Genomic DNA, 24,516 nt, shown 5'->3' with positions numbered 1-24,516 from the left:
GTTAATGAAATTTTGGTAGAAGACAGTATTTGAGAGTATGTATCCTTCATTAAGGAGTCAAAGAATTATATAAAATTCTTCAGTTTCTATAAAGCTTCTGTATACATTATGTAGTAAGAAAATTTAAAACTACGAGGAATTAAAAATCCTTCGAAGAGATATTGATATTTCACTATGCTAGTTAACTTTGTTCTGTTTGAAACTTTCAGGATGGATGGTAAAGCCATTTTTTCTTGGACATGAGTTGCTTTAGTGAATGCCATGAGAATTTTGTTTGATAAAGGAAAGGATGGTAAAGTTGACCTAAATTCTTTTAAAACTTGAAGCTGATTAGGAATGATTCCTAAACACAGCTGTATTAATGTACTATCATTAGCTAATTTTCAAAAGGAAATGGAAATTAAAAGTGTAAAACATGACCTACGATACTGCCAAATCTTAGTCATTTTAGTGTTTACTTTTTTCACCAATGCACAGAATTTGTATACTGTGCCAAATTGCCATGTAATTGGATGATGGAAGACACTATGACAAATATGGTCATTACTATTGGTTATGCTTAATTAATCCTCCTGAGAGGCAGAAGACAAAATAGTAAGAATTTTTTTATTTTCCCCAAAATAACTAGCATTTTATATTTCAGCAATAAAATGTTCACTTGAGAGGCCGTTTTCATTTCACTTGAGAGAGCTAAGAATAATGCCTTTTTCCTTTAATTTTGTACACAAAAGAAATTTTAAAAATTTCCCGCTACTTTTTAAAGTAGTATAGCTAGACAGTAAATGTTAATTTAAGGTTTCCAAATAATTTTGATTAATCAATAGGACATTTCAGTTATGTTTTAAAATGTACAAATTAGATTGTTCCTGTGTTTTTTAGGCAAACTACTCCATATTTCCGTATTTTCAAACACTTGTAAATTACAATCTATAACTTTTCTGTGTAATGCTTTAATGGTATGGGTTCATTTTGTATTCAAACATAATTCAATGTACAGAGCTCTGTCACCTCATAGTTTCTTTCTCATGGCTCTTGCTCCTGCCAAAATGACCAGCAGGAACATTACAAGAGCAGGCCTTACTACTGCCCCTGACGCTTGCTGGTCCAGCTGAGGTAGTAGTCGCTAAAGAAAATGGAAGGCTCCTTATAAACCATACTGGAAAATATAACTTCTAAAAAAACACTTGCTTAAACCCCAATCTCAGAAGTTGTACAGGACAATTTGGTAAAACTGACATAATTGTGATTTATTAACATGAATTAAAATGCCCAACCAGTGCTTCAATGTGACAGTATATTTAAAATAAAAAAGAAATTAAAGGCCATATACTGTACTACTTTCACAAAGATCACACAGTTTTGCAGACTTGTCATATGTACAATGCTATATATCAAATGAGAAAAGCTGTAAGCAATTATATATGCAAAAGAAATGCAGTATTTACAGTCTGTCAGGAGACATTAAAAATCATCTATACATTAAATTACATTTTGTTTGTAAATAACCGATAAAACAAAATGAGCCATGTCCACACCAAACTATAAAAATTTGTATTGTGTTTTTTTATATCTAAGATGCACTCACAGAGCTGCTGAAGGAAAAAAAATGAAAATCCTCATAGTGCCATTACTTAGGTTTGTACTTAATGCATATGTATAAAATAATATAGAAAACATCCACTAAATGAAGTTTAACTGCAACAATAAAATTTAAAGGTCATGTAGCATCAATTCTACTGCCAGAAAAATAGCTGGAATGTTCACTTACAAAATAAAGATACCTACGACTGGTTTAATAGCACATTTTTAAAGGAATTTTAAAAAGCAAAAATGGGAAAGATACAATGAAAGCACTGGTTTTTTTTTTTTTTTTATACAAAGTTTCATGTACAAGCTTTAAAAAGTACCTTAACAGGTACATATGAAATATACAGTTTATCTTACAGAACATTTTAAAAAATGTTTTTGGAGTCCATTTTAATGCCACCCCGAACCATGGTAATTGTTCTGAAATGTTGGTGGCACCTGTGCTCTGTGAATTGGTATCTGTCCAGGTACTGGTGATGCCTGCTGAGGTCCCTGAACCCCGTGTGGCAGGGCCACAGAGCCCGGGTGGGGACAGAACCCTGAAGCAGTCGGTGTTGGAATACTGTTTGGTCCTTGGGGCTGGAGGTGAGGACCTGCGACCGGTAGTGGACAGTGTGGCCCCGTTCCCGACGGCTGGTGCTGGGCTCCGGGTCCCAGAGTGGTGTGGTGCGCGGCTTGTGCGGGGTACGGGGGCACGGCGGGGTGAGCACTGGAAGGGAAGAGGGGAGGTCCTTGATGGGGGGGATGGTGCCCGGCGGCCAGCACGCCGGCAGGCGGCGGCGGTGGGGGCGGAGGCGGGGCCGGGCTCACCACGTGCTGGTGCTGTGCGGGGAGGCCCGGGAGGCCGGGCGCGGGGTGCGGCGGCGGCGGGTGGTGCAGCGGCGCGGGCGCTGGCGGCGGTGGTGGCGGGGGCAGGTGGTGGCCAGCAGCGGGGGAGTGCATGTGCGCCCCGGGGGTGACGGCGTGCACCGGCCCCACGACGTGCGCCTGCGCCGCCGAGTGCTGCTGGTGGGAGCCGGGCGGCTGCACGAGGTGCGGGCCTGGAGCGGGCGGCGGCGGCGGGGGCGGCGGGGCCACAGCGGCAGCCGTCTGGTGGTGCACCGGGGGGTTCTGGGGGGGTAGGAAATGGCCCGGAGCCACGTGGTGACCCGGGACGGCTTGCTGACCGGCGGTGCCTGGAAGTGCTTGGTTTGGTCCTGATGTAAACACAGTTTGCTGGGCGAGGCCGCCTTTAAGCTGAGTGTAGGCCTGGAAGTTGGCGGAGGGCTGCTGGCTCGGGTAGTAAGACGAGGAGGGAGGCGGCGGGGGCGGCGGGGGCGGGGCCGCGGCCGACAGGCTCGAGGGGGTAAACTGACTGTAAGTTGCCGAGGATTGTCCTGAGGGGGTCTGTGTGAATAACGCCGCCGGGCTCGCCTGCTGCGCACCGGCTGGAAGGTTCTGTGCTGCCGGATAGAAGTTTCTCTGCGGCTCCCGCTGAGCTGTCCCAACTTGAGGTGACTGGCAATGGTGCGGCCTGTAGGGAGATCCCAGCTGCTGGGCAGGAGGCTTTGGTGAGAGGTAACCGTGCTGGGCAGGCGTGTGGGGCGTGGAGGGCTTTGGAGGGTTCTCTGTGTGCGGGGACGGCGGGCAGTGCAACTTGAGGGGCGCCGAGGGCAGCTTCTGTGACAGCTGCTGAGGAGGGTGAGCCTTGGAAAGGGCGTGGGGGGGACTCAGTAGCTGCGGTGCTTGGAGTTCTGCTTTCAGGTGAACACCGTTCTCAGCTTCTGACACAGGAGCTGCTGCCTCCCAGTGGGAATCTGGTTTTGTGAGTATTTTCCCATGTGGCTGGGCAGGAATTACAGGTCCTGGTGAACCAGGCTATGAAAAGAAAACAGGTCACATAAGCTATTTACATAAATGTAAGAAACATTTTATGTACATTGAGGTTTGTTACACTGGTATTTAATGTTATTTTAGTACTGAGCAAAGGGCGTAGGGAATAAGCTAGGTTTGCGGAGTCAATCACAAAGGCACTTCAAGTTATGGTAATAAGTGTCAACTGAATTCCCTGAATTTTTACTGAAGACAGTTAAAAGAAATACTGGATTTTTTATATTAATCTGCCTTCCCCCCCCTAAGCAATGAAACATGTTTGGAAGCCTTACTCTGAAAGAACTCTAATAACCCTAAACACTTAGCAAGTGTCAGTTCCATAATTGACATTTCTATACCTAACCTAATGATAAACTGGTTTGGGTAAACTAGCTGCCCAAAACCATTTTGATCATAATACCTTTACATTGTTCAAATAATCCACATGCAAGAGTACCTACTTAAATACGTATAATGTTCTTTAAGGAAAAAGAAACTCAATCTCAGATTCCCTACTTTCGTTTCCAAAGATACTGCCGCACTCGGTGCTCACAGCTTTATGATCCATGATGGAGACAGCATTTGTTTTAAGTGAATGTCACCCGATCTTTTGTTTTTAGACAATTGGGTGGTTAAATATTTCATGAAAAGGCTGAATTTTCTAGACACCAATAGACTAGGGGTGGAACTCTTGGAGAAAATGGAAGCTATTGAAGTAGCACATTAAAGTTTGGTCAAATTCTGTTTGACAGAAAGTATCTAGAAATCACAAACAGATCCTTAGTACAGCGGAATAATCTGTGTGTGCCTGTTACCATGCACTTTCATCCACGTTCAAAGGTCAGTGTTATTACCTTGCTCATTTTTGAAGGGCTTTTACAAGTATTTTGAGAAGTATCTGGAGATGGACATTCATTGGTAGTCATGGGTTCTGGATTTTCAGGATCAGGATCTATAAAGCAGAAGAAACTTGTAGTAAATGTAAAATTTCATGATAAATACTGCCTTTTACTAACACTACAAAGCAATGTGCATTCTATTTAAATCAACTTTGTATAAAGGTTCCCTCCTTTCTGATTTAAAAAGGTATTTAAAACAATAACCATGATAGGTCATCTGCTACTGACCTTCCATAAGTTCACTGAAAGAAGGGACTGGGACCTTGGGTTGCAACTGGGGAATGTGATTTGAATGAGATGAAGGTGAAGACGGAACATGACTCGGTGAACATGGGACACAGGGTGATTCTCCCCCTAGAGATGAAGCAGACCCAAAGAGAACATTAGAACTGCAAAGTGATTAGCTGACTCCACTTTTTGGCAAAGGAACAAGCTCACTTACCACTGTCTTTATCTTTTCGGTGATCACTGAGAAGTAAAGCTCTCTGGTAACTCCTCTCTCTCACTTGCTCCACTGAAGTTGAGGCGGTCCTTTACAATAAAATCATACCATTAATTCAAAGAAGCTACTGCCGGCCAGATTATTTAACATGATAGTGAAAGCATGTCCTCCCAGAGCAAAGCGTTCGCTCTTTTGGGAAAACATTTTCGTGCTAAGCTTTGAAAACAGCTCTTTTTCTTTCTACCAGTTTTCAAAACAGATTTTTATCCTCATTTATTTGAAGTGCTCAGTCAGACTCCATCCTTTTGTCTTAAACAATTTCGTGGTGAAAAGGAGGTTGGAGGATAGTGTATGAACATTCAGAATGTCACTTCAGGTTACTGTTTACAAATGACCTTGTGTCGGGATTGGACGCTCTCCGTAGGGGACCAAGGAGCAATGTGAACGTGGCCTCCTGCCCTTTGCCAAGTCCCACCCTACATCCACCTTCTACTCCTACTGAACAAACACTAAACTTGGTCTTTTAAGGTAACTGGTAAAGAAATTGCAGGATGCTGACGGTGATAAAGGTTCTCTGGAGAGGAGTATTTATGTGAAAAATGTGAAAATTATCAAGGAGTAAACAATGAATCTATAACAACACAAGCAAATATATATAGCTGATTAATAACCCATCAGCAAAGAGGATCTTACAAATTTATGTCCACAGATGTCTATCTCAGCCTTAGGAGAACCAAAAAGCCCCAGGAAGATCGTTCACTAACAAAAGCTTATTCTTTTCAGAACAGCGCACTTCCAATCCTTGCAAACGCAGACTGCTTTAAGGCTAAGGTAGCTGCTCACTCCTGGTGGCTAGTCCTGAAGTCACAGTGAGGCCGAGGCGGGCTTACCACTGCACGGGCTCGTTCTTCTCGCTGGCGGACACGTCCTTGCCGGGGCTGCTGCCGCTGCTCTCGTCTGTAGCAGCTCTCTGCCCTGTGGCCAGTGCTGGTAAAGCCAGGCTGCCAGTGCCCTCTGCCTGCTCCCCACTGTCACTCCTGCTGACACACGCATCACCATGGCTGCTGCTCAGGTTCCCACTTGCATGAGGGGACACAGTAACCAGGGGAAAGTGTTCCGCCTTAGAGCCACTTTTCCTAGCTTCACGTTGTCTTTTACGGTATTCTAACAGAGAAACCTTAAGAAAGATAAGGAAAAGCAAGTCTTTTATTCTTGTTTTCTATGTCAGGGTCAATCTATTCCTTTTTTCTCTAAAGAGAATTACTATATTTACATTAGGAAAATTATGTAAAATAATTTGATTCTGAACAAATAATAACAATAATTAACAATTATCAAATGCCTGCTATATACCAAGCATTGTATATAGATGATTTACATACATTATCTCATTTAATCCTCACAACAACCCTATGAAATAGGTATATTAGCATCCCCATTTTACAGATGAGGAAATTGAGTAACTCACTCACTCAAGGTCACACAGCTGGTGAGTGTTGGAGCCGGGATTCGAACCTAGGTCTTATTTGAAAGCCCGTGCTCTTTCCACTATACTACATTGCTTCCCACAAAGTTGCCAACTGGACTCTGTTATAAAAATTAAAAGCACACATCACTAAAATTCTTTGACTTTTAAAGCAATAAGCCCATTAACAAATAAGTGACGTTAATTTATCCCATTCCTCTGAAATAAGGCACTCACTATCTCTGCCAACCAAATAATGGTGGTACATCAGGGAATTTATTATTTACATAATACTTAGACTTTTCAAAATACTCGTATTTATATGTGTGGCCTAAATACTGAGGAAAGAGGTATTCTATATAAGGCTGCCTCTTCTATGTAAAAAAGGGAAGTAACACAAATATACAACTCCATTTCATTGGGAACTGGTTATCATTTTTAAAAGTTACTCTCTGGGTGAAATAAATTATCCTGAGGTTTAGATCTCTGAAACCTTGCTCCTTATAAGAATTTTCTATACTAGCTTGTTTTAATTCTCTGTAAGCATTTTCTAATTAACTGGGCATTTACAAAAGGTTTAAAAATGTACATATCAAAAATTGAACTTGAATAACTAACGTATGAATGCCTTACATCATTATAACTTCTAATAACCCTCAGAAATAGTATGAAAAAAACACTATTAAAAGGACTATAAATTGTTAAATTTGTAACCTTTTTCTTTTGTGGTGGGTTCTGGGGTGTACAAGTTCCGTCGATCAAATTGTCATTAACAGTCCGTCCGAAACCAGATACAAGCCCATCTTCTGACGTACAGAACACAGGTGTTTCCAGAAACATGCCTCTAGTATCATCCTGCATCAGGCACTTGGATTCACTTATTCGGAAGCCTCCTCCAACCTCCAACTGATGTGAGGGAGTCAGGTCCCTCAAGTTGGAATTTACTGAGAAGTTAACGCCTGTTCTGTCAGGACTCTTTACCCAGGAAGAATATATTGTACCCCGTCCAGAGTGAGTAGATTCCAGTTGGCTGTTAGAATCAGTCCTGTCATGTGTAGGTGTTTCCATGGTTTTATGTAAGGCAGTTTGCTCGATTGCATCAAGTCCCAGTTGAAGGTCTGACACAGATTCCTTTTCTCCAGGGCACTGCCTGTTGACTTCAGTCCTACTCCTAGGGCTGGTATAACCAATAGTCTTTATTTCTTGTAGACCCAGTTCAGTTAAACTAGAATTTCTAAAAGGCCCCAATGTTAACATAGTTGAAGATCTGTCATATCCCTGTTAACAGAATTAAAAAAAAAAAAAAAATGACAACATCTTGAGACTACGTATTTTTAAAGCTACCAATAATTATTAAAGCAAAATCACAATACTAGGGAAAAAAATCACCAATTTAAATAACCTTTTTGAATATTGAATAACTCCTTACCTCTTGACTATAAGTGCGTCTCTTAATTTCTGGAGAACTTTCTGGGGAAGAAATATTCTATATAAAAAGAAATGATTAGAATTGAAAATTAAAACATGTAACTAAATACATGATATTTCTAAAAATGAAAACTTAAAATGAGAAACCATTACACAGACTTTAGCTTTAAACTTTCTTTTTTGTTTTATTTCCATTTCCCATATAAGATCATTTGCTTTAAGACCAATTTCATACACATAATCATTTAGTCTGACTGTATATCAATAAGATGAAAGTTATACTCATTGTATTAAAAATAATGTTCAAATTCCAAATTTGAATGTTCCAAATTTTCTTACAGTTTCTTAAAAACTTTTTGCTAATCTCAGTACATTAGTTGTTAAAGGGGGAAAATACCCATGAGTTAATTTTTTTTTTCCATTTAAAAATTTCTCACCTCAAAGTGCATGGTATTTCCTGGTGTGCCAGGAGTTACTGGGGTAACTGGTGAATATATGGGCTTATAACCATTTCTACAAGCTTCGTCATCTGATTTTATTCGTGGAGGAGTGGCAAATGATGGGTCCATCGGAGTAATATCTGTGTGAGTTGGTGTAGCATATGGTGAAGGAGTAGGTGTGGAGGTTTCTGAGTAAGCAGAATCTAGCAACTGATAAAGTCTTCGTTTTTTTAGTGGTGTAGTTAAATCTGTTGGTGAAATAATTTATAAAAAATTATACTGCTGCTATTTGCTATAATCTAATAATACATTCTGGGAAAGAGTGACAGTAGTGATAATGATGACTTTCAACCCCAACTCAAATTTAGGGGTTTTTAAAGCTATTACTGTCTTGAAGCAATCTCTTCCCCACCCCCAACTTAATTTCACTATATGCGAGCATTATCTTGCCAGAAGGCTTACAGGCCTAGGGGTCTCTAAGAAATCTTAGAAGTACAGATTTTAACGATTTCTAAGAGTCTTTTTGAATCTGTTTGAAAAGCAGCCAGCCTAAAAGCCAGAACTAGTCCAAAAATTCAGCCATAAGCTCTAGTATACATGGTACTTGCAAATTAAGGTTTTCATGTCTGTCTTCATCCAAAAGGTTGGAGGACAGAAATGAGAAAATACATGTAACAATGTACTTCTTTATTAAACTACATAATAACTAGAATATGCCTGTTATAAAGTTACATATAACTCCTGCCATATTCTTCACGCTAAAACAATACTGAAAATAAATTATACCTGGAAGGGAACAGCTTTCATTTAATAGTAGTGGACTTTTACTTTCACCATTGACTGTAGGACTTCTGGATCTTTCTTGACAGGGTGAATTAAATCTATGTAAAACAGCTGAGTTTTCTTCTTCTAGAGCCTGTTTCAGCCATCGCTGAAATACATAAATAATAAATGAGTAGAAATCAGTTTGTAGCTGTTCACATAACCTATCCATGTAAAGCCGATGCCAAAAGCATTTCACTATCAGAAATAATAGGAACGAGTTTGACATTTGGCTCCTCCTAGATTTTTATATCCAAGGAAATGTTTACCTTCTTGCATGAGCCAGAGATGTTTTCAGTAGGTTCTTTTCTTCTCCTTTTTTCTGAAAGGAACGGTGAAGTAAATCTAACATAGTGCTTAGGAGTAGAGTATACGTGGGGGCTATAAGTGAGGCCTGGTAAAGAATTAAGCTGTGTAGCTAACACTTCAGGATCTGTGGTTATGCGCAGAGGTCTTTCTGAAAGGTTATCTGAAGGTTTTCCTGTCTTCTCATTCTTCTCACTTAACCATTCATTGACCAAGTGCTAAAAAAAAAAAGAAAACTTTGGATCAATATATAAGTAATTACATAGATTCTCATATAGAATATTCTAATACCAAATTTGAAATCGATGGAATTACCTAAAATGACACATTGAGTAATTTAAACACTCATATATGATGTAAAAAAAAATCAATACAAGTCATGTACATTTCCTTGGTTATCAGAATAGTGATTCTTTTTCCTAAATTCTTTTACATGATACTTTGTAGAAATAAAACACATTGTAACTTTTGTAAAACAGTAAAATCGAGGAGACATTGGTACAAACACTAAATTGAGCTTCGGTATTGCTTCTATTACAGGTATAAAATGTTCAGCTTGTTAGAAAAATCTGCTTTGGGAAGTGCCTGCCCACCCTGGCTGCCATCAGAATCTCCAGATGAGACCAGTGCATATACATTAAAATACAAAAAAACTGGCAGCAGTGACAGTCACTATTAAGGCATTTGATCAGGGATTTAAATAAATTTCTAGCACCACAATCATTTAGTCATGTAATAATTGAAGAGCAGGGACGAAGTCATTTGTAATCAAGAAAGTAGCATCTCTTTTAAACATGGGGTTTTCTTTTCACTAATCTATTAAGAAAAGGTGCAATTATTTTTTGTCCTTCCAAAGTGGGCCAAAATAACTGCTCCGTGTTAAAGACAAGTGCTGACCTGCTGCTCCAGTTCCAGCTGTCACGCTGGACAGACCTGTGTGTACATCTGACCTTTAACTAACCCCTCTGGCTCTCCTTTAACACGTTGCGTACGGATCACGAGAATCTTCGTTTTTTTCTGAGCCATGCCTTAAGGACAGATAACGAGAATTCTCGTTTTTACTGTTGACTCTTTTTACTGTGCTCATTTTATTGAATTATTTGTGTTTCGTTAATAACAAAGGAAGCTGCTTTCTGCAGTATCACACCAGGAGGGATTACTAACATCATAGGTGAGTAAATCCTAAAAAATTCCATAGAAAAATAATAAATGACATAGAAGCATTTACGCTTTAAAGAGAAGAGTGCATTTTAAAGTAGTTTCTTTTAAAAACCTGCCGGAACAGAGGGCTATGAGGGATTTAAACCCCGCCGTACGCAACGTGTTAAAGTGCACTCCTGAGTTTATCCTAGGTGTTTACTAAACACACTTTTCATGGTTTCACAGAACCTACAAACTACTGAATGTGATAAGAACAGAGACAAGATAAATTAAGTTTCAAGTATTTTGACGCAGAGTATGTGAGAAGGATCCACTTATGATCTATCTCCCTTCCCCAGACAGCCTAAGGATCTCTGCTCCAGTCCACTGTACTCTATGCAAAACTGGGAGAAAAACAAGCTTCATAAGGATGTTCTGTTATTTCTGAGTTATAAATACAAAGCTCTGGGTGGTTTATCTCTGAACAGTTTCCCATAATTGTTTCATTAAAGCTGACAGTGGTTTTTAAAAGATCTTAATAAATTGATCTAAAACCTTCCTTACAAATTTTCATTCTTAGCACATTCTATAGAAATCAATCATTTCTTCAAATTTTTATAATCTACCTACACTATGGTATCTATAAAAAATACAAAGAATAAAGGAGAATACATCTAAAACCAGTTATTTCTGATACATAGGGCAGGCAAAATATTTAAAAGAAATCATGAATTGCAATACTAAAAGGAAGTCATCATAGACTGAATATTATAATTGTCTTCATAATGCAAACATTTATATTAACTGATGTTACAGTTTTGCAATTCTCATTGTTAGTTTAAACTTTGCAAATATAAAAAGCTATGCCTCCTCCCATTCTGTTCCTTCTGAGATCTTACAGATTTGAGTTTTTAAAATATGAGTCTATTTAACACCTTAAGACACTTGTTAGGAAACAGTTCTTACAATCATACCTTCTTTGTTTTGGGGTACTTTGTAGGACATTTATTAAGTGCTGGAACTTCAGTCTCAGTAATTATTTCTGTTAGTGTAGTTTCAGTTTCTGGCTCTAATGTGAGTACAGTATTTTCAATATCATTTTGCTGTGATGTAACTTCTATATCGGGAGAAGATGGCTGGATGTCTGAGCACATGCTGACAGTTCTGTGTCTCCGACGCTGCTGTCCAATGTGAGTCCTACTGCGAGAAAAACTTTTCCTCTGTTTGGTTCTGTTCACTTTGGCAGGGGTTGGCTTGCTAGTTTCTTCTTTTGCTTGTTCCTAATTCAAAATACAACAGAATGGAACTTTTAATACTATGTTTACATAAGTGAGAAGTTGAAATCTAATAGCATTAATCTACTTCAGAAGCTAACTTACCAGTATTTCTTTGTGATTTCAATATATAATTGACATAGTTAACATTTTCCTTACTCTCAAAAACAAAGTAGAGCCTCAAGTCTAAATTCTCATAGGATTTTAAAAATGCTATTGAAAGGCTAATAAAACATTACAAAATATTTATTCATGTAATTAAATTAGGTGTGGAAATTTTACTGGAAAATGGTTAAGGGTGAAAATAGAACTAGACCTGAATAATAATACCTGAATAACTTCATCATTGACAATCTGTGCATCTTTACACTCAGTTTTAACTTCAGTTTTGGCTGTGCTGATTCTTTCCAAAGCTTGTTCTCTTCTTTTTTCTCTTTTTTCAAGTCTGGCAAAAGCTTGCAGAATTGCTTCCATTTTCCTTTCTTCTCTTGTCTATAAAATTTAAATTTTAAGTGACATAAATATCACTGCTCTGAAGTAAAATCCAAAAGTCCAAATGTTTATGGCAAATTAAGAAAATAACTTCTATGGTGCTGTTAGCACAACACTTATATTCATCTGAGATTTTCAGTCACACAATCTTGGTAAGTCCTGTCATTACAAATACACTGCATGAAAGGAGCACCTGGATGATTGCCAATGAATGGTAAGGGTAAAGCAAAAGAAAACAAAAAGCCTCAAAAATTATACTGCTTTACCAAATTGAAAATCTTTTTCTCAGTAGAACAAATGTCAGCCTTTTTTTAAGATTCAAAGTTCCTATGGTTGAAAAGGTTAAATGTTGAAAAGATTAAATTCATATGAACTTAAAAAGTGAATATATTAATGACGTGGTAGCAAGATACTGTGGGGTGAACTCCTGGGTTCAAGTCACGACTGCTAGTCATTTACTCTCTCTGACCCTAGGCAACTCAACAACCCTAGTTAACCTTGTCAGCCTCTTATAAAATGTGGGGAATAACTTACACTTCGCCAAATTCTTACTGATTTCAAACAGGAAATAGCTCTGAAGTTTTTCAACAGTACTTGGAAAATGGCAGGCATTCCCGTGAGTGTTACTTATTTCTACTTGAGCTCTCTTGCCCTCCATTAAGGTTCTTACAAGGCATTCCTCTACTTTCTGCTCTTCCTGTCTTACACTGAGGAACAGCAAGAATCCCTTTGAGCATAAGTTTTCTTTGGAGACAGAGAGAGCGTTAAAAGCAGACCCAGGGCCTTGGCCACTGGGTCTGGCAAGTGCTTTGGCTTTTCAGCCAGAAACTGGAAGCACATCTGTCAACTGTCCAGTTCTCCAGATGAGAAGAACCAGGTCCTAGGGCTCAGATCCATTTGTCTCCTCTATTGTCATCGATGTGGGGAAGAAAGCTCAGAAACTCAGGGTCTGGCTGCATGGTCTCAACACTGGAGCTTTTTAGTTCCAGTAATTATCAGCAGAGATTCAAGCATCAAGACACCTGTACTTTGGAAACTACTGCTTACTCTTTTCTGTGTATTTCTTTCTTTGCTATTTTCAGTAAGGGGACAAAGTAGTATGTCAACAAAACTCTGCTGAGAATACTTATAAGCTTGTGTCACTGTAACAAAATGTGTTATCCTCACCCTTTTTATTTTACAGGTAAGGAAAGTAAGGTCCAAAGAGGTAAGACTACTTATTCATAAATATGTTTCTGTGTCTTAAATAAACAGCATAGGCAAAAAAAAAAAGGTCTTTTAATTTGAAGTGGAAGTTTCAAAGCTGAATTCGTTCCTTAGATAATTCATGTACCTGGTCTTTTAAAATCACTTTATTCGACCTCCTTTTATCTATGGTTGTCTATAAAAACCTTGTCTCCATATATCAGGGCTCTTCCAAAGCCCTAAATTTAGAAACCTGGAGTAACTGAAAATAATTTTCATAATTGCTTCACCTGTTCAGTGGGGATGGGTAGAGGGAAGTGGAGGTAATTATTATTGTACTTATCTCTTTTAAAAATTTTAAAATAAATCCGGGGAAAGTACATTCTTCAAAAAGAAAGAAACTTCTTAGGAAGGATCATTTTATGTATTAAAATTACGCAGAGCCAACTACCCAAGGAAGGTGTTTTCTATATCATGGTTATCCAGGATTTTCTAAGATGAATATGAATTTATGTCAAAAGAGGTTTCTTTGACATAGTCCAATATTCACTTGGATGGTGAGTGTGAGGGTCGGAGATAAAATTATTTGATGTAAAGACCAAACTCATTTAAATAAAAACTGGACTCCCTTATAAACAGTACAACTAACTGATAGTCAAAACAAAATCTTTTCTTTAGAGATGGCACATCGTCTTTTGGAGCTGCTGAGGCTCCCCCACTGCTGAAGAATCCAAAGCCCGTGTGTACTATGTGACGCACTCACAGGCAGCACTGCAATTATTCCCAAGCTTCCTGGCGCCTGATGAACTCTTCTTTCCTAGCAACAAACACTGACACGCTGCATAAAGTAAAAGAAAGCCTAACTCTATTTATACATTTACACATTTATTACAACTGTTAACTGAAAGCACTCAGCAGACATCCTATGTTGGGAATGGAAGCATGGTTGATTTTCCATATGAGAAAAAATCATTAGCACACTGATCTACTTTTATTTTTCAATTCCTTAAAGTTCATGTCATTCAGCTTTTATATACACCACTGCAACTAATGCATTCTTTGATACATAACCAGATATGCAGTATATTTAATGACTGAAAACTGACCACCCAGTGATCTCACTGAACAATAACACTTTTGTGGATAGCTTAAAGTAATTCCATCTAGCTTTGTAAGGGATTAGAGAAGTTAGGGGTCCTAATTAATCCCAGCGGACTGTCTACAGACCCTACCTCTGTGCTTGATGTGATTTAGATTATACTTGTAACAACAGGCTGTCACTAAGACCTGTATATTCTAAAACTGTGACTCATTTCAGGTTTATGACTCTGTCCAGACTTCAATATCATGTGTGAGCTGGGCAACTGACAGACCCTGATAGAGAACTAGAATTCAATTGCCATACAGGATCACTAATGTGATTTTTTGACACACTGTTAATGCTGGAGTGTCGGGTGCTAACCTATGAGGGTTCTCTGATGAGATCTACGTACAGATAGCTTTTATGACATACACATGCATCATGTCATTTCCTATAGGGAAAAGGAAATCTGCTTAATAGCATTCTTGTAGAATTTTCTCACTTAAAATTTTTATTTCAGATGGCCGGTTGGCTAAGTTGGTTAGATCACAGTGCTTAGAACACCAAGGTCGCCATTCGATTCCCACATGGGCCAGTGAGCTGTGCCCTCCACAACTAGATTGAAAACGACTTGGAGCTGATGGGTCCTGGAAAAAAACTGTTCCCCAATCAAAAAAAAAAAAAAAAAATTTTATTCCAGCTTTGCTTCAATGTATAAACACTGGAGCTCAAATTTAACTTGAAATCATAACTTTATAGTTAGAAGAGACTGTGGATATCTTGTCTAAGACTCCTATTCAGCAAATGAGGAAAATAACCTAAGGTTCGTGTAGTTCAGAGATTACATAATAAAACACATGAATTCAAGTTTTACATAATACTGCAACTGAAAAAATTAAGCACTGAATAAATTGTTACAGTTTATCCAAATCAGAGATATCTGGTAAATTGAAACTTAGTAAATGTAAGCTTATGAACTGTGGATGCCCATAGTACCTTTAGAAGGAAATTTGCTAGTAGTAGGGTATAAAAATTGAGGGGGCGGCCGGTTAGCTCAGCTGGTTAGAGCGCGTGCTCTTAACAATAGGGTTGCCGGTTCGATTCCCACATGGGCCACTGTGAGCTGTGCCCTCCACAACTAGATTGAAGACAACGACTTGAGCTGAGCTGCCGGTGGGGCGGCCGGATGGCTCAGTTGGTTAGAGCGCGGTGCTCATAACACCAAAGTTGCCAGTTTGATTCCCGCATGGGATGGTGGGCTGCACCCCCTGCAACTAGATTGAAAACGGCGACTGGACTTGGAGCTGAGCTGCGCCCTCTGTAGATTGAAGGACAACAACTTGACTTGAAGCTGATGGGTCCTGGAAAAAACACAGTTACCCAATAAAAAAATTTTAAAAATAAAAAATTGAGCAGGAAACAAAATGAAGACATCTGGGGACTCATGATTTAATTTTTACCTTGCTACCAAGTTGGAAGGGGCTTTTTAAAAACAAACAAACCAAAAGTCTTGCCTTTCAAAGGAAAGCAAAAGAACAGGACCAACCTTCCACATTACCCTACACTACAGCCTTGAAATAGAGAAAAGGCTGCTTACTCAAGTAACTTCCCTTATCCTTTCAAATAGGAATTAGCGATTTATTAATCTTTAAAAAATATATATAAAATTGGTTACCAATAATGTTCCAAAACATTATTAAGTATGGCTCATGTGGTATGTCCATTTCTTCTCTGCCACATGATGATTTAGTTTATCCTCATAGCACGTTTCCTACTTGGTTTGTGTGTGTTACTCTTGCACCCCATCCTCCATAGAAGCTTCTCCAGAACAGGGACCTTTGCCTTCTTTGTTGACCCAGTACCTTAAATGGTGCTCAGCATATAGCAAACACAAATTTTTGTTAAGTTATATACATTATATAAAGCATGTGTCACTGTTACTTGAAGGCATATAACTTAAGTATTTAAACAAGACTTAAATACTTAAACAGGGCAGCTAAGGCCGAATATCCTCATTTTGTTTGAACAGAATACCTGTAAAAATAAATGGTCCCTGTTTCCCTTTTGCTATTCAATACTACAATACAATTAATCACTCATCTTTAGAAATATTTATCCCTAAATTATGAGGAGAGAAACAGGGACCTTAGAAAATTAAAATTAGTAATCAGCATCAACTTAATTATGCTATACAGAGAGAAAAGTGAGATGGTAGATAAACATGTTATCAGATGACTTTTCTGGCAATAAATTTACTCTCCCTAATGACATTTTACTATTACTACAATATATCTTCTGAAGTCATCTAGTAAACTGAGTCACTTCCTGGAGGCATTAGTAACAGCATGGATTCTGTGTAGTGATTTCCCAGAGTGTGTTCCATGGAATAAAAATCTGGAATTTTGAAGGTGTCACCACAAAAAACAAGTTACAAGGCTGTATCATTTAGGAAATGATAACAATTTCACAACTGTTTAAACATACCATGTACACTGGGGATCTCCAAGTTGGGGACATGGTAAATCGTTTACTAAACTCAACTGGCCACAGGTCTCTTTTTCACAAAACATCCTAAATTAGAGTTCTGTGGAACACTTTTTAATGTGAAGGATGAGGAGTAAGAAAATTATGGGGAATCCTGCATCCTGGCAAGGCCTCCACAGGGCACAATCTGTGCTATAAGGAAGCTTCACCTAAAGTTCACACTCAAGCCTGTATCTTTCATCAAATTGCTGCTGTGAACATTTATTAGGCTCATTTATTGATCATCTACTTTTATAAAAGCTAGGCATTCTTACCCTTAAGTAGTTTACATCCTAGTGTTATACAAATAATTCTAGATTATCCTAGCTGCTTCACAAGTTCAAGAATCTCATACCTAGGGTTACTATCCTTTCATAGCCTTCGTACCCTTTTTGTCCAATTTCTGTCCTGCGCCATCTTCCATGGACTCCAGTTTAAACAATTTGACCACAACAGGCCATAAAATATTAACCAAGACTATATTCCCAAGGTACAGTCTTTCCATAAAATTATGGGAAAGTATTTTGAAAATGTATTAAAAGATACTATAAAGGAGGTTCTCTTTATAACATAAGCCGGGGGTGGGGGGAGATATGCATCCCTTTAAATCTTTCAAAGGTTTTGTATTTTAACTGATCACTTGTTCAACAAAATAAGGCGAACTTTCTGATATCTAGCCCCCTTCCACAGGCAAGGTTATGGCCACCCCATCTCACCTCAACTGCTGTGTACCTGGGGGAGTCTACTCAGTAGTGCCCGGGTTTTGGAATCAGTTGAGTATAAACAGTCTACTGAGTTTCAACTTAAACGTGCTGATTGTTAAGAATCTCCCCAGTCAATTCCAGCCCACTGCCTAAGAAGTATTTCCTACTAACTGAAGAGGAAATGTCCAGTGACCATTCTAGTTAGCCACAAGTTTGCTTTTATAAGCAGGTAATAACTTAAGGGGAGGAGAAGAAAAATATAATGGATGGGAAAAGAAAATGTTCAAAGAATGGCTTTCTACCCTGGCCACATAGTGATTCGAATAAATATTCTTTCATGAAATCATTTCATGTGATCTACAACCAACCTTATATCTCTACACCCTACCCCTCCTCCCAATACCAGCCTATAATCTCAGCCAAATATGATTTATAACTACCTATTTCCCCTAGAGAAATACCATCCATTCAATTCCACACAATTTATCCATAAGCTAATCTGCAGTTCTTTAAACCCTACTCATAAGGTCTATGATAAATACTACCTAGTTCCTGAGATGGTCTCTGAGTCCCCCAAGCTATAAGCCATCGTATTTCATCTTCCTTTACCACACTTCTTGCTATGTTGTAATTGGTTTTGTAAATGCACCTGAAGGTAGAAACATCAGCTTCCGTTCTCATCAAAAAACAAGCCAGCAACGAAAATACATAAATCCACTGATGTAATTTTTGGAGACTGGGCAAAATGCAAAACTTTAGGTTGTATATGAAACTGCCAGTTGTATAGGTAAAAAATGGTCAAAACAATGTCATATGGTTTAAACTATAGTACAAAAGGACGGGCTTCAATATATTTGAATTTGGACATTACATGGCAGGAGAGTATGACTCCTTTTATATCCCAAGCTCGTAAATATACTTGTGAACTAGTATTTCCCTTTACACCCTTAATAATAAAGTCTGTCCTGTCACAAATGAAAATTTAATTTTCCATAAGTTTCTCAGGAGTTTACCTTTCTAACTACTGATGTTAAGCAATATAAAAGGCAAACACTAGAAAAATAAATACTGTTTAGTATTTAAACTTTTTAAAACCAGTTATTTTGGTCCTCACTAATACTTTGACAGGGGAACAACCGTACCAATTACGTAAAAATCCTAGGATGCATGCTTTTGCATTCTTATTTAAAACATCAAAGCAAATGTACCAATTAGAAATAACATTGCAGTTGACTTTGAGGGCTTACAAGTCAGGAAGCCTAAGATTTTTAAATATTTCGTATCCTTTTAAAATACCAACAAATTCTAAACATTTATACTTTTTCAAGTTTTCCCCATTTTATACCTATGAAAAAAATGTACAGCCACCTTAATGACATATTCAAAGGAATATAAAAACAAGTATTCATCTATATTAATAAGCAAAATCAGATCCAGAAGTGGATTCCCAAACCAGCCTTTTTGTCACATGTCCACCCTAAGTTCCACCACGTTCAACCTCAGCAAAAGCGTGTTATTTTCTTCTGGAATCTGAAAATGGTTGTAAGCACTAACTTTCTTAGCACTGATAGAAGGACGTATTACTTTTGTGTTTTATTTTTTGGTGAAAAGAAAAGCAGGTTTTATTCCAAAATGCCAGCATTAAGGGAAGACAGTGGACTCCCTGTCACAAAGACTGTCTTTTTCCATACAAACTTTTAAACATAATGCAATCTGAATAAAATTATAAGCACAGAACAAGCCCCGAGGTTTTGTGTTTTTTTTAAATTTCATATTTTTTCCAAAGTGTTTATAGCTCTAAAAACCACTTGTAAGAGGTTCCTCCTAGCGGACACATGCCTCCCAACAAATGATCCTCTAAGTGCATATTCTAAAAGTTCTTGCAGATTCGTGCAAATAACAAGACTGTGGCAATTGTGGAATGAACAGGCCAAAAGGAAAATCTAGTCATGAAAAGGTCAGAGGTAATTTTGTGTAGGTACAGATAATTTAGATGCAACTGAATCTTGAAAAAGGTTCAAGATGATTCCTTTAGGTAGAAGAACTCTTTAAAAAGCAAAACAAAAAAAACAATCGCTGTACTTTTCTCTTTTCTATCTTGTACTACCCTGCCCCATCAGAGCAGTGTTCCTGAAATCCTGATGCTATGAAAGAGTTCTGCATTGCTTTCACAATTTTGAACATCAACAATGAATCAGTACTAGAGAAATGATTATCAAGGCAATAAAACAGGAAACAGACATTCAGTACACCTACAAAACTCAAATTGCAAAGATTCTACCCCATGAGTATATGACACCTGAGATTCCATGGAATACAGTGTGAAGATCACTAAAACTGGAAATCAGGGAACATAAAATAAAGGGGACGGGAAAATCCATACTAAGACCATTAGTTGTGTAAAGTCATTTCAAATCTAAGGGCAAACTATACCATACTACTTTCTTAACTGGCCTAAAGATTGTATTGATTACTAAATTAGCATAGATTTGTAAAAAAAAAAAATCGAGTCCTAGTTTTTATACAGATATTTGCAAATAAATAGTACAAGGAATATAAATACTAAACATTTTAATGAAAACCTTATTTTATGATAGCAGTATGAGATACACAAATAGTAGCTACCAGTGGGTTTTTTTTTTGCATAAGCCATTTATTTGCTGCTATTGTAAGTTTTAAAATTCCATCTTGTTTTACATTAAATTATGAAGAGAAAGAATACATTTAGCTAATGAAAGACATTTTAAACAGTAATTCTGGCATTAAAATTTATTAATAGTTCTCAGCTTAAAAAATGTTAAATTATTTCTTAAATGTCACACATTCTAAAATGTCTAATGAATATATAGGGAAAACACAAAAGATTAGTGGAAGTAACTTGAATGGTAATAACCAAGCCAAACAAATGCTCAGTAGTACATGAGGGTTGCTAACTTCAAACAAAACAGTGTAAAAGCCCTCATAAAGGCAGCAAGAGAACAACATCGTCACTAAGCCTGAGGGACAGCATGAAGCAGCTACTAGCTTCCCAACTTACCATCTTCCTTTTCCTTTCTGCAATCTGCTCCTCGGATTCCATTTCCACTTCATTGCTAATGGGAGTTTTTTCTTCTATATCATCAATAAAATCTGGTTCCTGAAAGATGGAAATCACTGCATTACAAAAACTACTACATATACAGCTAGGGGCACTAACTATTTTAAATGGGTATCAACCCAACTAATTCAACATATAAAAATTACAAGCCTACTTAAATCCATTTTAGAAACTTAAAACTGGTTTCCTAATTAAATCAAGTTTTCATAATCATTCAAATAATTTTGCTTTTTAAAGTTCTAGTCAATAATGTTCTTATCCCTCCCAACTTTCATGTGTTTAGAGGGCATGTAACAAAGTATTTCCTGTCAGGGCGGAAGTATAGGCCAAACCCTTTCCACAAAATTATCTTCTGTGTTCTTAAGAAAACTTTCTCTCAAAAATCTTATCTGTCACCCTTATATAATTAATGATGTGCCAAATATTTTAAAAACAGGAAATTTTATGGCTTAAGACTTTAAGTCAGAACATTTATTCTGAATACAAGACAGTGCAATCTGGAAGAATTTTTTAAATTACCCAGCCTTAGAAAAATCTTATATTCAATTCTGCAAGGATTTGTTGGCTGAGTAGTTTCTTAGTTCAACATATATTGTACAAATTCTAGCACAACCTGTATTTTACATTTGTAAGTACTTCATTAAATAATAGAGTGGACTTAACTTACAAATTTTAAACTATTTTATATAAAATAAGCAGTTAAAATATGACAAATTCTTTTCCTTTGCAAACTTCTGACATCAACAAGCAGTGGAGTACAGTTCAATACCTGATTATTTGATACCGATAGTCTCAGTGGAGAAAGCTTTCTCTGTTTAGTTTCTGGGCTTTTCATTTTGTTGGTTGTTCCTTCACAATCCAAAGTAATATTCTGATTTTGTGTATCTTTTTCTTTTGAAATATCCTTTTCTTTTTTTCCTTTTTTCCTTCTGGTCTCATAACCACTGTTGATGTTTTCCGTGGACTCAGAACTACGTTTTAGAACAGGGCACTCTGGATTTTCTTTGAGGCATGCGCAGTCCACCTTGTACTTACTAGAAAGATAACCAGTTAACTATTTATTCAAGACATAAAACAAACTAAAATTTTCTAATCCATTATAAGCGACAACTCCACAAAATTATATGCTATTACTAATTATAAGCAATTCTTTTCTCTAATTTGCATTCCTGACAACTATCACAAAAGACATTTTATTTTCTTATAAAAACAATAATTAAAAGTTGATGTCTGGGCCTTCAATCATAAGGACAATTAGCAATGGTTATAGAAAAAAACACAATAAACTGACTCTTTTTAAGTAAAATGATACCGTGACTCACCTTAAAGCAAAAACCATATTTACTAAAGTGGTCCCAGAGTGTTATAAAGTATATACACAAGTGACAAAATACCCTATATTTGACTTAAATAAAAAATATGCTAGGTATAGTACCAAACTTTAACTAGTTTTTCTCTTATGAATGATTTCAATAACCAGGTTTCTTTAAAAAGCTCTTGAAAAAATTTAAAGTTATGCTTCCTTTGCCCCTCTCAAGTAATCCGTCTTTCAAATGGAAGCTTGAAAAATCACTATTAGTAATTTTAGTAATTAGTAAATAGTAAATTACCAATAGTACTACTAAAATTACTATTTCTCTTCACAGTAGTGATAATTATTACTGCCATTTTACAGATTAGACCAAAGCTCAGAGAGAGTGTCTTGTCCAAAGTCACACATTAATAAATGTTAGGAACAGCATTCTGATACAGGTCCACATTTTCATCTCTCCAGTATTTCTTACTGCTCTGCCCTCTTTATCTCTACCACCAAGACTTAGTTCTTCTCTAGGCTACAGGATAAAAGCCCAAACCTGAGTTAAACAATAATAGAAGCCTCCCACTTTGCATGCTTTAAAAGTAGTTTAATGTTTGTTCACAATAAAAAGATTTACTTTTCCAAGTTTCTAATACTCCTACTCATTCACTTTCAACACTGGTACAAAGGTACAGGTCAAACTCCTAGCTGCCTGCATAATGCTGTGTGAATCAGGTAGAATTAAAAGATTTACTGACTACCTCCCACCTCTCCATATCAGGTATTAACAGAAACTAGCTTGAAACTCTTTCTAGATGTTTTCTCTGATATCAGAACTGCAAATAATAATGATGGCAACAGTTAATGTGTATTAAGCACTTATGCTGTGCCAGGAACTGTTTTAAACACATGTGTTAACTCACTGAATCTTCAAAATATCCTTGTTACATATAATTCTCACAGTTTCTTTGTACTCAAGCACAAAGAAACTGGTCCAAGGTTACATAGCTAATAGGTAACCAACCTAGGATTTGAAACCGGACAGTCAGATTATAAAAAGCTTATATTCTTAACCACTGTGGGATAGTCTCTCAAAGCAATGAGCAAAGAGCCATTGTGCTACATTTTCCACCTTCTGTGGGAGAAAGGGCTAAAAAAGGGAACACTTAAATTATCAAATAGACATGCATATTGAAGGAAGAGAGTTTTCATTGATAGAAAACATAGTGAACATTAAAATCTTCTGCATTTAAATGGGGTACCATACAACAATTAAAAAAATAAAATATCGAATAGGAGGAAATACACTGAAATACTTATAACCCAAAGACTACAAAATATATAAAGAATGCCCTTCTACCCAAAAAAATCAGTAAGAAAATGACTACTCAGCACAAAAATTGAATAGATAATTAGGCAATTCACAAGACAGGAAAGCCAAATCACAAATAAATACATAAAAAGATCCTTGGGTTCATAAAATAATCAAGGATAATGTAATTAAAACCATAAAAAGATACCGTTTCACATGGATTAGCATCAATTTTTAAAATTGTACAGTAAAGTGGAGCCAGGAAGTAAAACTATGGGAATGTAAACTGGTCCTTCATATAGGCCGAGTAAAAACTGAGGCTGTGCACATTCTACAACCCAGAAATTCTGCCCCTATGTCCCTACCTAGGGAGATGAAGAGAACATGTACACATGCAGACATGTTCAAAAAGTCATTTTTTTGTCAATCTAAAGGTCCACCAACAGGGATAGAACCATCAACAGTGAAAAGAAATGAACTAGAGCTCCACATAACAATAGGACTGAATCTCATAAAATTAATGAATGAGAAAAGATTAATGCAAAATAATGCAGATTATAATTTAAATATAATTTTAAAATACACAAAATAATACCAGATACTATTTTAAATGCACCAAATTAAAGATGGCAATTATCTCTGGTGAAAGGGAAAAGAGATGCAATCTGCCTGCTAAACATGAGAGGCTTCAATGGATAATGTTTTATTTCTTAATTTGGGAAGTAGGCACATGGACTTTTATTTATTTTTACGTTAAATTTTTAAAAATTGAAATTGAAGTTTTTATATTCAGAATGAACTCCCCGCCCCCAGTGTTTCAGAACAATAGTTCTCGGAGTTTTCTTGCAGGATCTCCAACAAACCCTTTCAATTTATACTGAAAAAAAAATTTGGCACAATTTGTTTCGATAGGCAAAAAGTGAAATTATCCATTCATACTGATTAACCAAATTAACTGTATCACTAAAACTGTACCCCCCAAAAACAAGAAGGATGGTCAACTTATCTACAACAAAGGCGGCAACTATATATAATGGGGAAATGAAAGTCTCTACAAGTGGTGTTAGTAAAACTGTACAGATACACGCAAAAAAACGAAACTGGACCGAACTTACACCACATGCAAAAATAAAGAAGTTGGATTAAAGACTTAAATGTAAGCCTGAAATCA

At 37.2% G+C, this 24,516-nt stretch overlaps 1 protein-coding gene across 4 annotated transcripts in view; it reads right to left on the bottom strand.

Annotated features, from left to right (window-relative positions):
* Positions 1-592: 592 nt before the first annotated feature.
* Positions 593-24,516, bottom strand: part of KMT2E (lysine methyltransferase 2E (inactive)) — a 75,782-nt gene continuing 51,858 nt past the window's right edge. For 3 of the 4 annotated variants that reach the window (XM_088797800.1, XM_088797802.1, XM_074340600.2), the window contains 14 exons: positions 21,506-21,770; positions 20,677-20,775; positions 11,985-12,146; positions 11,355-11,660; positions 9,204-9,458; positions 8,899-9,043; positions 8,110-8,360; positions 7,674-7,730; positions 6,959-7,522; positions 5,670-5,956; positions 4,780-4,868; positions 4,566-4,691; positions 4,293-4,390; positions 593-3,444 (listed from right to left, as the gene is read on the bottom strand). In XM_088797800.1, the coding sequence (XP_088653926.1) occupies positions 1,978-3,444; positions 4,293-4,390; positions 4,566-4,691; positions 4,780-4,868; positions 5,670-5,956; positions 6,959-7,522; positions 7,674-7,730; positions 8,110-8,360; positions 8,899-9,043; positions 9,204-9,458; positions 11,355-11,660; positions 11,985-12,146; positions 20,677-20,775; positions 21,506-21,770 (4,171 nt within the window). In that variant the 3' untranslated portion in view covers positions 593-1,977. The remainder of the gene's footprint in view (positions 3,445-4,292; positions 4,391-4,565; positions 4,692-4,779; positions 4,869-5,669; positions 5,957-6,958; positions 7,523-7,673; positions 7,731-8,109; positions 8,361-8,898; positions 9,044-9,203; positions 9,459-11,354; positions 11,661-11,984; positions 12,147-20,676; positions 20,776-21,505; positions 21,771-24,516) is intronic. The other variant, XM_088797801.1, reaches the window with a different exon arrangement.

The sequence above is a fragment of the Rhinolophus sinicus genome, chromosome 4, assembly GCF_057876585.1.
Source record: "Rhinolophus sinicus isolate RSI-liver-muscle chromosome 4, RSI-T2T, whole genome shotgun sequence".
NCBI classification, from domain to species: domain Eukaryota; kingdom Metazoa; phylum Chordata; class Mammalia; order Chiroptera; family Rhinolophidae; genus Rhinolophus; species Rhinolophus sinicus.
This window is presented reverse-complemented; position numbering and strand designations above follow the sequence as displayed.